This window comes from Cydia fagiglandana, chromosome 16 (assembly GCF_963556715.1).
Source record: "Cydia fagiglandana chromosome 16, ilCydFagi1.1, whole genome shotgun sequence".
NCBI classification, from domain to species: domain Eukaryota; kingdom Metazoa; phylum Arthropoda; class Insecta; order Lepidoptera; family Tortricidae; genus Cydia; species Cydia fagiglandana.
The window spans coordinates 18,541,980-18,558,963 of NC_085947.1; the positions used below are offsets into that span (position 1 = coordinate 18,541,980).

At 44.8% G+C, this 16,984-nt stretch overlaps 2 protein-coding genes across 2 annotated transcripts in view; one reads left to right on the forward strand and one right to left on the reverse strand.

The window, feature by feature from the left end:
• Nucleotides 1-16,984, reverse strand: part of LOC134672088 (uncharacterized) — a 179,921-nt gene that overhangs the window by 22,701 nt on the left and 140,236 nt on the right. The window lies entirely within an intron of this gene.
• Nucleotides 6-16,894, forward strand: LOC134672276 (tudor domain-containing protein 5-like). The gene is made up of 13 exons (XM_063530174.1): nucleotides 6-139; nucleotides 430-621; nucleotides 2,472-2,572; nucleotides 4,067-4,406; nucleotides 5,003-5,162; nucleotides 5,608-5,719; nucleotides 6,280-6,415; nucleotides 6,796-6,924; nucleotides 7,293-7,480; nucleotides 7,949-8,090; nucleotides 8,797-9,021; nucleotides 9,441-9,554; nucleotides 15,554-16,894. The coding sequence occupies exons 2-13, from the start codon at nucleotides 430-432 to the stop codon at nucleotides 16,892-16,894; spliced, it is 3,180 nt and encodes a 1,059-aa protein (XP_063386244.1). The 5' UTR covers nucleotides 6-139.

Genomic DNA, 16,984 nt, shown 5'->3' on the forward strand with positions numbered 1-16,984 from the left:
AAGCAAGTTCATGGCCCGGCATATGTTATTGTGCTGTTGCGGGCTGAAATCTGGATTATTGCAATTACTTTTGATCATTTCCAATGTCTAACTTACATTCTCAAATGCTAAAACCTTAATAGTTCAACTAATAAATCAGGTAACTCAATTTCATGATTTTACTTGGGTCGGTTCAACTTTGTTTTGTTTTCAACCGTTGAGTACTGCTGATCTCGCAGAATTTTTATTTAAAGTGTTCCTGTCTTGCGTAACTTGCATTATTCTATCTGAATTTTAAACTACCTCTCTACTCTCTAAAGTTTTAATTACCTACTTGTCTAAATTGCTCACGATGTTTCATCTCTTAGTTGTTATCTTGAAATACATGTATGTTGTTGTCATAAACTGCGAATTCCCGTAAGGTGTGTGCACGTGTGTATTTGTCGATAGATGACGATGGCGGACCTGGAGGGTTTGAAGAAGGTGCTGCGGTCTTTGGTGGTGTCGTCGGCCACGACGATGGACGCGGCGTCGCTGCTGCGCGACTACCGGCGCATGCTGGGCGAGCCGCTGCCCTGCGCCAAGCACGGCTTCCGAGACCCTGTGCAGTTTCTGCGGGAACGCTGCGCAGATTGTTTCCTGGTATTATTTCTGTTTTACTCTGACAACTCCGTCTGTACCTTTGTTTTGCATATATTACGGATTACACCTGTTATGGGCCCGAATGTGGCTGGCCAGGCCAAACTTGGTCTTAAAGACTCTTCTGCAGTATTGTAACAACAATAGAGTTGGCCAGACGCAAGTCAAAACAAAACATGCTGATAGACCCTGTGAATAACACAAGTAAATATCTATCTTTTGGAAGAATAAAGGCTTGAGAATGACAGTAAAAATAATAAAAAACATTTATTTTTAAGCTGGACCTACAAATCACTACAAGATTTCTAATTATTGTCAGATTGATTATAATAAACAATTGTAGTATTATTTTATTTTACATTAGAAATCGGAACATGGTCAGTCTTGCATAACAGGGAGGGGGGGGGGGGGCAGTGGCGGTACTTCCATACAAGCCCAAAAGCCGGGCTTGCCTTAACGAAATTACGTAGTGATAAGATCAATATAGATTATTTCTAAACCGCGCGCCAAATGAACCCGTATTATTAAATGCAAGCAACAGCGCGCGGACCGCGGCGCCAGCGTGTTGCAAGTCTTTGCCGCTGTGGCGCCTCGTCCGCGCGAAAGAAATCAGGCGTAGAATGTTCTAGCTATCCTGCTCGCACTCGTTGGCTTGCAACCGGACTTGCTTTTTCGTCCCGCTCTAGGCGCTCTTAGCCTACAAACCGCCATAAAACGATGTAACTATTTGTTGGCATGTATAGCCATTTTATATGGCGATTTAAGACTGGCTTTTGGTGTGAAGTTTGCTGCATAAGTTCGCACGGGCACGCGTTTACTTCAAGTGTATTATTATTTAGTAGAGTCGGAAGTAACGAAAGCTCAATTTATTTAAGTGAATTTGAATTAAGTAGTGAATGTGGATTTGTTTGTTTGTTGTGACGTTTATAAGTGTTAACAATTGATGAAGTTGTTCCTTGTGACGGTATGAGATGCGTCCACGTATTACTCAACGAAGGCAAGGTAAAATCGTTAAACTTTGTAGAAAAACGGGATATCATGTCAGCGCCAAAACCAACACCAGACTTGTGTATTCTCAGAAAAGTCAGTCGCATTGAAAGAAATTTTTTTACAGCCGTTTATAAAACACAAGGATTGTTGGTTTACTCCAATTAAGGCGTAATTAGAGTAACAGAGAAAGAAGGTACGCCCTCTGATATGTTTGTAAAATTATATCTAGTAGTTATAGTAGTACCTAGTATGCCTAGCTCGCCGCGATACTTACGCTAGCAAATCTATTCATTCTTCATTTGAGTTCAAAGTGAGATTGGACATTTATTACGAAAACATATCTTTCGGCTTGCCTTACTCCGAAACCGTAGGCACGCCGCTGGGGGGGGGGGGGGGGGGCATTATTTGTAAAGGCCTGTAATATAAACAAATCTCTCTATGTTACAAAGTATTTATAAAACACATACAGCATTGTTAGTGATGTTAGTCCCACTCTTAACACAACACAAAGCCACTTTATTGCTCCATTTCAAACTAAATATACAAAAGAAAATTACATAATGGTAGAGGTGAAACAAAAGGCAAAAATGATGAAACTTGAATAAACTACTTGCACTTAAAAAGACCCATTGTTTTTTTTCTGTTTCTTATTTTTAATATGATTAAAAATTACAGTTATAAAACTAAGTATAAAGTACAGTTAGGAGTGTTGCTGTTTGTATTGGCAAACATGAGCACAAACTTTGAACCAATTTACACTTATAAAAGTATGAAATTATGAAAATGGGCAAGCTTAAGAACTTACAAGCCATCTTAGGCGCAGGTTTCTATAACAAAATGCTTATTGTTCTGTATGGTTCCAGTTTGCAGGGCCGCAGAACAATCCCATACTGACCCTCATTGTGACGGACTCCATCAAACACATTGACCAGTTTGTCCAGAGCCAAAAGTCTTCAAAGCTGGCGTAAGTATAGTCCTAACCTACTTCTAAACCTATAGGATATAATTATATGCATGTCGCAGACCGTCTATAATGAATGTATGACGGCTGCGTTTGATGGAATGTCAAGTATTGAAATAGTCTATGCTTGAGTGTGTTTGACTGCGATACAGTGACTTTTATTTGAATGACCCGAACAGCTTCTTTAATGGATTGGTTCCTGGCTGATTCTGAGGACAGCCCGAAATTAGATGACATCCTGAGTGGAACCGTCAGTCAGATTTGAATGGAATTGGAAAAGTGTCGCAGTCAACCTCGCTACATTCCTATAGTTAATATTTTATGAATTCTATTGTTTTAGCTGTGCTGTTCATGGAGTATCTTTAATTTATCTACTCCCCGTCATCAGAAGTCCCCACTTCAAAGGTCCCCACTTCACGGGTCCCCACCCGTCATGCATATTATTATGCATACCTACATAAAATGTTAAATTAAAGAATTTGCTACGATGACTATATGTAAATTGTAAACCTCATAACTCCTATTTTAAGTTGATGAGGTTTGCTGCAGATGGTTAATTTACATTTGGGTCTTAGTTTATTGTTTTATTTATGTAGAGACTTACCATAACTTTTGTAATACACAATACACGTTGTTTAAAAAAATAACTTCAATAGATGCAATGCAATAACCTCATAGTTGGATTTACTCAGTAGACCTGACTTGATTTTGCTGTTGTATATTCCTACATCATTTTTTTACCAATTAAACAGCCCGATAAAAAAGTGCACGCTTACTTCTGCGAAGTCCTTTCTAATGCAAAAAAAAAGAGAAGTATAGTGATGTGATTGCATTTAAAATGAAATACATATCTGGGAGACCAAGCTTTGCTCGGAAAACGTATAAAATCTCAAAAATGCGCGTTTTCCCAGAGACAAGACCTATCTAGATCGATTTATCGCCCCCGAAAATCCCCATATAGCAAATTTCATTGAAATCGTTAGAGCCGTTTCCGAGATCCTCGAAATATATTTATTATATAAATAAACAAGATTGCTCGTTTTAAGGTACCTATTGGATTAGATAAAAGTATAAAAGTGCGCATTGCGAAGAAACGTGTACCTAGTGTAGGACACTATTTGCTGACACGACATTTGAGATTCTAGGTAAAAGCCGTGAGGCGCGGGACTCGCCAGTTGTTCCCGGCCTCTCGACCTGCCCTGTTAACGCATTAGCTTCGTTAGCTATTAACTACTCGTTTTGATAATGCGATCGATTTACTGACTCTTTGACCTTTACTTGTCTAAATTGTGACTTAAATCCCATTAGTGACACAGTGTATTAATTAGTACAACGTACAATAAATAATTATTTAGAACCAGTGATTTTCCTTTCAATCTCAGTACTTATAGTGCAGATAAACTCAGTGTGAACAGCACATGTCTAGAAGTATCACCTCTTACCTATATCCTATATTATTTTTCTTGTCCGTCGTAACTGCTTATATTGATTCCACAGAAGGGGAAAACGGAGAAGCGTGCCAGAGTCCATAATTAAAAAACCACAGCCTAATCTAATAGCAAGCACATTCAACCATGAAACCAGCAGAATACCAAATGGCAGACCAATAACCACACCAAACAGAGGATACACAGAAAGAAAACCACCAATAGAATCTAGGCATCCAGAACCAATGGCACGATACACAGATTCTGGGAAACTGCAACCAATACCACAACATTCAGAACCTTGGAAACCGGAGCCGGTTCCACAACTAGTCACAAAGCCTGTTGGAATGACTCCAAGATCAAATGCCAAGAAGGCTGAATCAGAGTGTTCAGATACCCCATCAGCGAAGGTACTTAACAGCATAATTCTCTAGGCCCTATGTATTATAGTAAATTTTTGTTGCATGTTCTCATTACATAATTCAACTAGGTTGGTGATATGATAATTTTCTGCGTTACTCTTTAGTTATTGATTAAGGGTCGGTTGCACCAAACTGTTCGTATCGTTAAAGAGTTCGCTAAATTTTTATGTATGGAAAATATCATAGTAAAGCACTGGGGCGCGCCGGCTGACGTTGATCAGTCTGTCAAATGTGGTTGGTGCAACTGGCCCTAAGTGGGTCCACATACAACGAGCTGCCTCTCGAGAAAATGTAGAGAGTCAAGGCATTGTGGCCGCGCGAGGCACCATCGTCCACACTATTAACTGACAATCCGTAAACCTTGTAAACCTTATTGCAAAAACAAGGTTCACTAGTTGTCAAGAATGTTACTCTTAGAACGCTTTACATGCCTATTACTTCGCGAGGCGACGACTTATTCTGTGTGAACCGCCTATTTAGCCAATTGGCAGAAATTCAAACAGTCTTATGCGAATTCTTCACACATTTGATTTTTATTGACTTTATTGTGTATTTTATTTTGACCCCTTAAATGTCAAATAAAGGTGGAGACCGTAGCCAACGGGCACAGCGAGCAGGAAGAAGGAGACTCGCACCAGCGGTTGCAGCGGTTCTATAAGAAGCGGATGTTCTTGTACCAGTCACAGAAGCTCGGCAGCAAAGAGTCGCTCCGGGACGATGATTCGGGCCGGCAGACTTCCTCCAGTAAGTATATTGTCATTTAGTTCAGCTAAATATTTTCCAAACGAAAGCCGATGCGATGTGATCTTATCTTATTGTTTTCGGGGGCCCTTTCGACCCATAGGGATCTTTTGTGCAATTACCCCCTCTGTGTTGTGAATGTTGTGATACTGAAGCCTTTTAAGAAACAGTTTAACCATGCCAGCTTATATTCATGTGCGCGCGCACCGCAACATGAGCTGACTCGCCAAAAGGAACGGCGGGAAAATTGGCGAGGAAATTGGAACTTGAAGACATGCCTCGCCCGAGGCATCGCGTCCGGGCGTACTCTTTGACTCTGGTAGGCAAATATTCTGTATGGACCTAACAATTTTCACCGCCTTCAATTGCTAGAAAGAGGGGGATTTGTGTTTGGTTGCAGCTGTTTTTCAGATTGACATGGTTTTCACAGTAAAGTGTTGTTGTGCAGGCCTGAGCGAGCGGTCGGCGTCGGCGTGGGCGACCCTGCAGTCCGAGATATTGCGGCTGGTGGCGCGGCGACCCGAAGGCGTCTGGTGCAGCGAGCTTATACAGCTGTATGGGTAAGTTACGCGTTCTACAATCTACAATTATTTCTCTCTTGTTCTAACGAGTTCATAAATATGAAAGCATTTCTCTCATTTTTTTTCTTAATCCAATGTAATAAGGTGAAAAAATATATATGTATTTATGAACGCGACCGTAGTTGATTTTCGGTAATTTGGCTTCAACGGAATCATTTAAAGTTTGTCGGAGACTATTCTAATTGAACGGTTACGCTTTTAGTTTAAATTGTTAGAAATGACATATTATGAATTAGAAATGCGTGGCGACAATGCCTCGCTCAAGGGACGTCTTAACCGGACGAACTGCTTCGTGTGGCACTTTCCTCGTTCTGCAATGTAACACTAAACTCTCGCGTTTTGTAGACATATTTAGTTATACGAACGAATCTACGTGGGCAACATCAGAATTTAAGGTAAACCCATGAAATTATATCGCGGTAGACCCGTTCGTATAATTAAACATGTTCCTCGTTATATGTGGCCCCTAAACTCGCGTAAGCGGCTCATTTGCTGTATGTGGCGTATAATATAATATTTGATGAAACATTCTGTGTCAGAGAGGAATATGGTCGCGAGCTAAACTTCGCTCGCTTCCGCTACCCATCGGTATCGGCGTGTGCTTGCGCTGTGGAAGGGTTAAACGCGCAACGAGCCGCCGACGGCAACTGGCTGCTTACTGTACAAGGAGCAGAGGTATGTAATACGGTCACGAGCTAAACTTCGGTCGCTTCCGCTACCGGCCGGTATCGGCGACATTTTGACATAACCATACATAACGCATAAAAGTAAAAATACTTGTTTCAAGATGTACAATTTTGTATCACGGCCGGGTTGACCTAGTGGGACTATTGAGGATGCGAGTTTGCAGTGGTTGTTGAATGTTAAGAGAGTACCAGTAAAAATGTTTATTGTTTTACCATATTACATAAGTCTAAAATGCTAAGAAAACTAGTTATTTTTTTTAATGCACCCGGTCGCTAAAATTTCGGAAATCTAGGGAGGGTGGTATCAATTTCTGTTACTCTTGTGCTTCTTGGGACTACCCAAGTCTAAAAACCCATTTCCCTCCTCAGGAGCCGAGCATACGTTGCGAGCCGGCACTGCGCTTGCGCCGAGTTCCGCGAGACTCCTCGCTCAGCGCTAGCAAACACGCCAGTCGCACGCTACTCGACGCTGATGACGCTCTACCGGGCATAGACTATGTAAGTACACATGTAGACCCTATCTCCTTGTAATAAGGTTCAGGTCAGTGCGAGCAAACACGCCAGTCGCACGCTACTCGACGCTGATGACGCTCTACCGGGCATAGACCATGTAAGTACACATGTAGACCCTATCTCCTTGTAATAAGGTTCAGGTCAGTGCGAGCAAACACGCCAGTCGCACGCTACTCGACGCTGATGACGCTCTACCGGGCATAGACTATGTAAGTACACATGTAGACCCTATCTCCTTGTAATAAGGTTCAGGTCAGCGCGAGCAAACACGCCACATTCAATTTGACGTGTGTATAGTGGGCCTAAACCATAGTCTGTCATTGGCATTTTCTAATTGTATTTATGTGTGTCAGGACCCAGACGTGTTCCCCTCCGACTGCCTGAGCTTCCTGGAGAGCATCCCACCGGGCAGCCTGGGCGAAGTGGCCCCCGGAGACATGCTGCCTGTAGTGGTGGCCGAGGTGTACTCCCCGAGCCACCTGTGGCTGCAGCGGCTGGGGCCCGAGCACGAGCTCATGCAGGAGCACATGGACCAAATGACGTGAGTACTGCACCCCGGCCGGAGCAGCCCCAGGAGACATGCTGCCTGTAGTGGTGGCCGAGGTGTACTCCCCGAGCCACCTGTGGCTGCAGCGGCTGGGGCCCGAGCACGAGCTCATGCAGGAGCACATGGACCAAATGACGTGAGTACTGCACCCGGCCGGAGCAGCCCTAGGAGACATGCTGCCCGTAGTGGTGGCGGCCGAGGTGTATCTTTGACTGACAAAATATTACGCACTTCGCAATCTATTTTTTACCTGGCAAAGTCGAGTTTTCCATCTATTTTTTTAAATTTCGCACGGTCAGAGCAACGTCTTTCATACGAAAATGATAGTTGCATTAGCTACGCCAATGATGTGACCTTGTGTTCTCTCTTAAATTGCAGGGGCTCAGTTTGTTTGTGATGGGTATTTGTATAATTTAGCTTATTTGGATAAATAATCTGGCACGTGAATGTTTGTGTACGCAGGGAGTACTACTCGAAGGGCGAGGGCATGGACCGCGTGCTGGCGGCCGGCGCGCGCCGCCCGGGGCAGTACTGCAGCAGCGTGTTCGAGGGCGACTGGCACCGCTCGCTCATCGTGCAGGTCGTCGACAGCGATACCGTCAAGGTATGTACTTTTATACTAACGGTTGAGAAAATATGACCTGTCTATATATTGCGAATTTTTGTCTGTTTTTATTTGCCAAAGAAGTTCCTCCGCAGATTTTGGTTTCCGACTGTATTACTCGGTATCGGGGCGGAGAGGAAAAATAGACCACTGAACATATTATTTTTCGTCCCCCCGCTCGTATTTTGGACTGGTCGAAGATTAGGTCTCTTCCCAACCGACTCGATAACACGATTAACTATACTCCGAGAGAGCCCACATTGGCGTTTCCCGAGCGTCGCGACGCTACGTCGACGCAACCGTGCGACGACACCAAATTTCATCACGCTGACTAGACGCCGACGCTAGGGTGAGGGTCACAGTACATAACACACTAAACAAACACCTACATAATATGGGTAAACCGGACAGCATGGAAGAAGAAGAAACAGCAAAACATATCCCCTTACACTGTAAACAGATAGAAGCATACAGAAACCAATACCTAGGGACTCCGTGCACATTGAAGGAGGCAGTTAGCAACCCGAAGACACTGCTAGGTTTCATGGACGAGCCGGGGTGGCTAGAGTAGTGCAACTTCGTTTTCACGCAAAATAGGCGCAATGGTTGTCGATTTGCGGAAAATGCCCAGTATAACTAACTAACTAAGGTGAGGGTCCGACCGTCCTACATCACTGGGTCGCAATGAAGTTAATATCGGGTGCAGGTGCGGCACGTGGACTACGGCACGGTGGACACGGTGGCGGCGGCGTCGCTGCGGCCGCTGCGGCGCTCGTGGGCGGCGCTGGCGGCGCAGGGCGTGCGCGCGCGCCTGGCGGGGCTGCGCCCGGCGGCCGCGAGCCGGCGCTGGCCGCGCGCCGCCGCCGCGCACTGCCTGGACCTGGTGCGCGAGCGCCGCCTCGTCGCCAACGTCGTGGCCGTCGACCGCGAGGTACTGCCCGCCCCGGGTTGCCTATTTTCTCTTTGAAAGCGACTTCAGAATGCTTTCCTACTCCTTGAGACCTTTTTTTACGTATGTCCTCTGATATCTCTTATGAATCGATGTATAATTTCTACAAGCTTTTAGTTAATTTCACCTGTCCCGCTGTCTGTCTGTAATTAATATTGCGAGGTAAATTTGACTTCCTTCCCGGTTTCCGATGAAGCTGAAAGTTAGCATACGCGTAAGTCGGGTGACGATATGATATTCCGGTACCGTCGAGCCGATCTAATGATGAGACGGCAGGTGACCGTAGGAATTCTGTGAAAAAACGAAGCAACCTCCAGAAAGAAAAGTACAGTCGGCGATAAAAGGTATCAAATGAAAATGTTTTTTAGAAACAATTATAATTTTAACCTTTTTCCCCGCAGGAGAACATCCTTGAAGTGTTCCTGATCGACACGTCGACGGAGGAGGACGTGAACATCACGGAGCAGATGATCCGCGCCGGGCACGCGGACGCGCGCCCGCTCTCCGCGCTCGGGGTAAGTTCCGCCTCCTCCGCCTCCGCCTCCTCCGACAAGCTGGACGTGCGCTCGCTGGTGTCCTGCGTGCTGCACACCCCCCACGACCCCCCGGAGATCAGCGACAGCGACAGCGACGTGTCGGCCTCCGCCTCGGAGGTCGTCGGCCGCCCGCCGAGGCGATTGGAACAGTGGGAATGCCCCGAAAAAGAACCCAGCGTTGTTAGTGACGCTAGTGCACCTAGCGGTTCTTCTAGACTGGCTAAATTGAGATCTCTGATGGCAAAGAGCGCGGTTAGTCAGTCGAGCGCCAGCAGCTCTAGACTGTCCAAGCTGAAAAGACTAGCTAAGCTTAAAGAGGAGGGATCGAGCCCCGAGGGTACTGTGGTCACGGCCAGTGTGGTCTCTGTGGAGTCCCCCCCGGCCACAGTGGTGAGTGCTAGTGTGGTGTCGGCCTCGGTGGTATCGGCAACAAGTGCGGTGCTGCGCAAGAAACTGGTGCTGGCGGGGCGGCTGCGCGCCGCTTGATACGTACTGGTAAAATAAGAACGCTCAGCACGAATAATGTACTGTCACACGAGTTCCGCGCCCGGCCTGGGATAAACTCGGCGGAGAAACTTCGTTATGGAGCGAAACATTTCGAGACATTTTCAACTTGCATAGGTACTTGAGTCTGTGTCTCACACAAAAAGAATCAGCGAAATCGGTCCAGCCGTTCGCGTGATGCTGTGACCAAGGGAAATAGGCATTTATTTATATACAGGGTGGAACATTTCTAGAGACAGCTGAAATGATAGTGTTATCTATATATACATGTATGTTAAGAAATTGGTTCAAGAGTCCGCCCTTTAGTTAATGCACTTAGAAAAACTAAATATAATTTTAATTATAATTAGAAGTTATAAGCTATAAATATGTACATTAGTACGACAATCATTTTATAGAACGCATCACACGGCGCTTGATGACGATATTGTAATCAGACATGTAAATAGTATTAGTTATGATAATGATTGTGTGAGTGTTGTGACATATTGCGGATAATGTGGACTTAGTATAAAGATAATCACGATCACGAGATGTTTGTAAGTGGCAATGCGCCCTAGTCCTAGAGTCGACCCAAGTTGCAAACCTTCGACTTCCTATGAAAATATGACGATTATAGATCACATCAGTCTGCTCTGCAGAGTTAGTTTAGTTAGACGGACGAGTATTGTACGTGTAGAACAAGAATTGTCTTTTACTTTTATTATCTCTTTATTTATTTTTCGTCTTAAGTTAGGTTATTTATAATATGAATATAAAAGTAAAATATAAAAACACTTACAAAACAATAAAAAATACATATTATAAATAACCTAACCTAGGGTGCCGCCGGCAGCGGGGCAGGGCCCAAGCTGCCGGTGGTCAGGGCCGCAGAGTGAGGAACCGACGTACTATACGCGCCGTGTCCAAAATTACTACAGGGAGTATATACCTGGCGCTTGTATTTTGTAAAAAACACAGGGCCATTTTTGACCCGTTAGCCATATTTGAATGTGTCATTATAAACAGTGTTGGCATCAATCTGAACTAAATCAATCCGGATTGATCAATTCGAATTGATTCAATTCAGATTGACGCGTCAATCCGATTGAATCAATCGGAATTAACGCATCAATCCTCAATTCGGATTAAATCAATTCTCAATCTAGATTAACCATAGTCCCTAAGATTACTTTTCAAAGGTGTCCTTTTTTGGGACTTACTTACTGAACTTAAAGTCGATATCTGAGGTTCCCAGAGGTTCGAAAACATGTTCCTGATGTCAATATTGACTGATGTCCCTTTTTGGGACATTTTTCGAAATTGGCCGATTACGTTCATATTCGTAAAAGATGTCCCTTCCATTTCGGGACATTTTTTTAAATTATTCATTGGCACTTTAAAACGATATCTGAGATTTCCAAAGGTTCACATGGTAGGTAACATGTTCCCAACGGCAATACCTGTATGTAGTTCCTTTTTTTTGGACATTTATGGGACATTTCTTAAAATTAACCGATTGCGTTCAAAATCGATATCTGAGGTGCCCAAAGGTTTCGAAACATGTTTCTGCCGGCAATACCGAGAAATGACTTTTTACCTACGCTAAGGTTCCGAATCATGTTTACGACGGTAATATTCCGAGATGCCCTGTTTTGGGACATTTTGGGACATTTCTTGAAACCAACCGATTGCGTTCAAAATTTATATCTGAGGTGTCCAAAGGTTGCCCAAAAGAATGATTTATTTTTATTGAATGCCTTGCGAGTATTACAGTAAGTATCGGGATATCCCTCGGTATTCACTGTAATACCACAAAACAGATAAGTACAGAAGTCAATCACATGTATGTACTTTACTTTTCATACCTACGCTCGGCGGTCGCTCTAGGGTTGCGATTGTTGCGAACTATGACTTATGCACAAAAAACTATCGTGGTAGTGGCACTCGTATCCATCGTATCGTATCTCGTATCTAGTTGTTTGATTTATTGTTGAGGATGAAACGGGAAGAATGGAAATATAAATTAATAATAACATTAATAACTCAAATAGGTATTTTCATTTTAATGTCATTGTTATATTAAAAATTTCGAGATTGGCGAAATGCACGATTATTATATTTTAAACTGTAATAAATTCGCATTATCATGTACAATGTAATAAATTCGCATACGCATTCTCTCTGAAACCACTGGTAGCTTAAAAAACGACAATTCACCGGTTAATGTTGAATTTAAACAACCGTCCACTGTACAGTTATAATAACTTTTTGTTTTGTTTCTCCATTATTGCACAAAAAAGTTCACAGACGCGTGTCTCAAGCGGATGGCACTCGCGCTCGCACTGGTCCCAACTGGTCCGAGATATCGTGTCCGTGAGCGGTGTCTATGTGTGCGTTGCTCGAGCGCGCTTTGTATGTTGATTGATTTCTGTACCTATCTCTTTTGTGGTAATACTGGCAAGGCTTTATATATTGAACTTTACTTGTTATTATGGATATTATTTATTCATTTATCTCACAATAACAATCTATCATAAAAACATAACAAGCATCAAATGAAATCAAAGGGAGCCCGAAATATGATATTTTTTTATTGATTTAGACATAATTATAATATCATATAGAAGTTATCTTACAGATGTATTCTCATAATTATTTTTTATCCATTAATCTTGCACACGAAAATAACAAAGTGAAATTTTTAAACCCACATAACATTGTTCTAGAATAAAAAAAACCGGGCAAGTGCGAGTCGGACTCGCGCACGAAGGGTTCCGTACCATAATGCAAAAAAAAACAAAAAAAAGCAAAAAGAAAACGGTCACCCATCCAAGTACTGACCCCTCCCGACGTTGCTTAACTTTGGTCAAAAATCACGTTTGTTGTATGGGAGCCCCATTTAAATCTTTATTTTATTCTGTTTTTAGTATTTGTTGTTATAGCGGCAACAGAAATACATCATCTGTGAAAATTTCAACTGTCTTGCTATCACGGTTCGTGAGATACAGCCTGGTGACAGACGGACGGACGGACAGCGAAGTCTTAGTAATAGGGTCCCGTTTTACCCTTTGGGTACGGAACCCTAAAAATGTACCTATAGATATTCAATGTTAACCTTTACGACAAATAATAGTTGGTAAATGTTACTTACCGTAAGAACAACTGCGATGTCCAATCCTCAAAGTCACGCCAAGTTAATCATATGAAACAGTCCAGAAGTAAATCCAAAAGTCCGTATAACAAGCCAACGCCAAAAGAAAATCCACAGTCCAATTTAAAACAAACACACACAGTCACACACTAACAAACAACAAGGGTTGAAGACCGAATGTCTTATCTCTACTGGACTCAAACTGGACACCACTAGAACAATAAAAGGATTAGAATCATGCTATCTCTTTCGCACTCGTACGTTTTGAGAACGCATCTTGTTATCAGCAGGGTGGCGTAATGCAGGTAGTAAAGTAAGTGCACGGCTAAAGTGTAGAATCTAAATATAGCCGTTGAAACCATGTTTTGCACCTCAGATATCGATTTTGAATGCACGCAGTCACTTTCAAAGAATGTCACTAAAATGTCCCAAAACAGGACACCTTTCAATATTGCAGTTGAAAAGATGATTAGAAACCCCTGGTTACCTCAGATATCGATTTTAAACGCAATCGGGTAATTTCTAGAAATGTCCCAAAAAAGGGCATCTCTCAATATTTCCCTCGGAAACAAGTTTCGAAACCTTTGAGCACCTCAGATATCGATTTTGAACGCTATTGGTTAATTTCAAGGAAAGTCCCGAAAATGTTCCAAAAAGGACGTCCTTCATATTGCCGTCGGAAACATGTTTTGGAACCTTTGGTAAACTCAGACACCGCTTTTGAACGTATTTGGCTAGTTTCGAAAAATGGCCTAAATAAAAAGGACATTAGGTAGGTACATACAAAGTAATCGTCAATCCGAATTGACGATTGAGGATTGACCGATCAATTCGAATTAACGATTAGTAATCGTCAATCCTCAATCAGTAGATTTAGAATTAGTTTCGTCAATCGTCAATTCGGATTGATCGGTCAATCCTCAATCGTCAATCGTCAATTCGAATTGATTTTTTGCCAACACTGATTATAAATCAGCAGTAGGTACAACATATTATTGAAAAAAAAAGTGGTACTTATTTATCCTTAATAAATAAAAAAGGTCACTGTACTCGTTTGTTTCAAGGAGAATGCTTTTTTTTAGTGTTATTTTTGTGTAAAAATCTTTAGGTAATTAGTAAATGTTACCATATAATAACCCTGTGTACTTATATCTTAATTTAGTGAAATCTGTTATTACTTATTATTGAAAATAGTTACCTATAGGTGTATAGTTATTTATTCTTTCTAAGGTAATTCGCCAGTAACTGGTCACCCCAAGCCAAAAACAAATTCTATTCACCTATAAATATAATGCATTTTAGTATAAGGTGACCAGTTATTAAAGCTGGCCAGTCATTGAAACCTTTTACTAAAATGAATTCTGTTTATAGGTGAATATAAATAATTTTTAGTTTAGTTACTAAAAGTAGCCACTTACTTACCTTTACTTAATTAATACGTAATACGTACTAGTTACTGGCGAATGACCCTACTTTGTTTTCATTTCATATTTATACTATCCGTCGTCGAACTTCCGTCTTTATTTGATAATTTTTTTTCTTTCATTAATTTTTTCTTCATATAAGCGCATCCTAACTTTTCTATCGTGACATTGCATTTTTGATTTTACTTGTCGGTCCGCGAGAATCGGGCGGCGCGGGCGCGGGTATGTAGATCTTATTTGGAAGTGTTGACTGCTTGTGTGTGTGTGTGTGTCGACAACTACATACTTGAATGGCAGTTATAAAAACATATAAGAGATTATTTTATAAGTACTAACTCAGTGCGCAGTTATCTCATTTGACATCACAAACAACGGTTACGGTATTTGAGTCATCTCCCTCGCCGCACGCTTCCAAATTTGATTTAGTGGTAGTCTCCCGCGGCCTGCTACTGTCACGCATCGTAACATTTATGAAGTGTCATTTGGAGTTAAATTTCTATTTAGCAAACTTTTATTTTCTATATAGTTTTTTTAATAATAAAACGAAAATAACGCCACATGATACTCACGGTAAACTAAGCAGAAAACAGATCAAAGTTTTTATAATGGAATCAAAAGTTTTCTCGATTGCATTGATATCACTTGTTTAGTTTGCCCACAGCAAATTGCTGGGTATAAAGAATGTATTCTTGAACTTTCCATCCATTTAAAGGTTACGCAAACAAAAATTAATTGCCGATGTTCAGTAAAATTAAATGGATTTTCTGTTTTGTATGTCGAATTTGAAACCCGAGCAATTTGCTAAAGAAACGTTACGGCGCGACGGTGACGCCCGACTCGCGGGCCCGCGTTAAGGCGCGCGCCGTGCAGCCGGCGCGGCTCGGCGGCGCGCCTCAACGGCGTGTCGGGTGTTGCAGGCGCGCGACGGCTACCTGCTGCCCACCTTCCACGCGCTCGAGAACGGCCTCACGCCCAACTACACCGAGATCCACGCGCTGCTGCGCGACGGCATCGCGCTCGACTTCGTCGACTCGTACCGCGACCACGTCGCGGCGCTGCTGCCCACCTCCAGCGACGACGGCAGCGAGCCGGCCGAGGCGACCGACGCCGACGAGCGCTGCTCCAGCCCCCCGCCCACGCCGCCCCCCGCGCTCGCCGCCAACCGCGTGCCCGTGGCGCTGTCGCTCCTCCGCCTCGCGCCCTCCCCGCCCACCGAGGAGCTCCTGCGGCTCAGCCCGGAGCCGTCGCCCGTGCCCCACTCCACCCCCGGCGCGTCGCCGCGGGAGCGGTCGGCCGAGCTGGACTCGCCCGTGCCGGAGCTTCAGGAGCGCTGCCTGACCCCGGCGCCCCCCGCCCCCGCGGAGCCGGAGTCCCCGCCCGCGCCCGCGCCCTGCGGCGGCCGCTCGTGCTGCCCCGCGCCGCACCCCGCCTCGTTCTACGCGCTGCCGTACTGCCCGTGCACGCAGCCCTACAAGCCGCAGGGGCAAGTTCCGGTCTCCGTCCCCGTGGTCCGCCATTACTCGCCCGGCTACTTCCGCCCGCGCGTCTCCCCGCAGCAGTACTATCCCCGGTTCCGCCCGCCGGTCGGCGTGGGCTACTACGCCGGCCCGCCGGTTTTTCATCCGGCCCCCCCACATTTTCCGGCCGCGCCCCACCCTCAACATTTTGTACCGAATTCGGCGCAGAATCCCCAGCGGTTCGTGCCGAACTCGATGCATAATCCCCAGCAGTTCGTCCCGAATTCGACCCAAAACTTCAGGCCGTACCCGGGATCGATGAATCCGCCCGGCCCGGCGCCTAACTCGCCAAATTTCGGACCTAACCCCGTACCGAATTCGTCTACCGTCCGGTCCGCACCCGATCGGCAACATAATGGCTCCAGTTCACCAAATCTGCAATCCGCGAGCCCCGCGCCTAACGGCCCGCAACCTGCAAACTGCGGTCCGGGGCCGCTCCGAGCGTCGTCAAACTCCTTGAACGGCGCGGACGGTCCCTCGGTGCGGTTAAGCGCGGAAGAGTGCGAGATATTCGAGCTGCTCTCCCGCGTGGACCCGGGCGCGGCGCACCGCTACATGATCGCGGCGCTGCGGCGCGCGCGCGGCGAGGCCGAGCGGGCGCCGGGCCCCGGCCGGCCCCCCGGCCCCGGGCGGCCCCCCGGCCCCGAGCGGCCCCCCGGCGGCCTCAACCCCGACGCGGCCGAGTTCCGCGCCAAGCCGAACTGCCGCCCGCCGCCCGGCTTTGAGAACTTTGCCAAGTAGCGCGTATCGATCACGGCAAACTCGCTATTGGTAAACCTTATTGCGAGGACGTAAGGCCTATCGATGGTCAGGTGAGTGTTTTTAATGTAC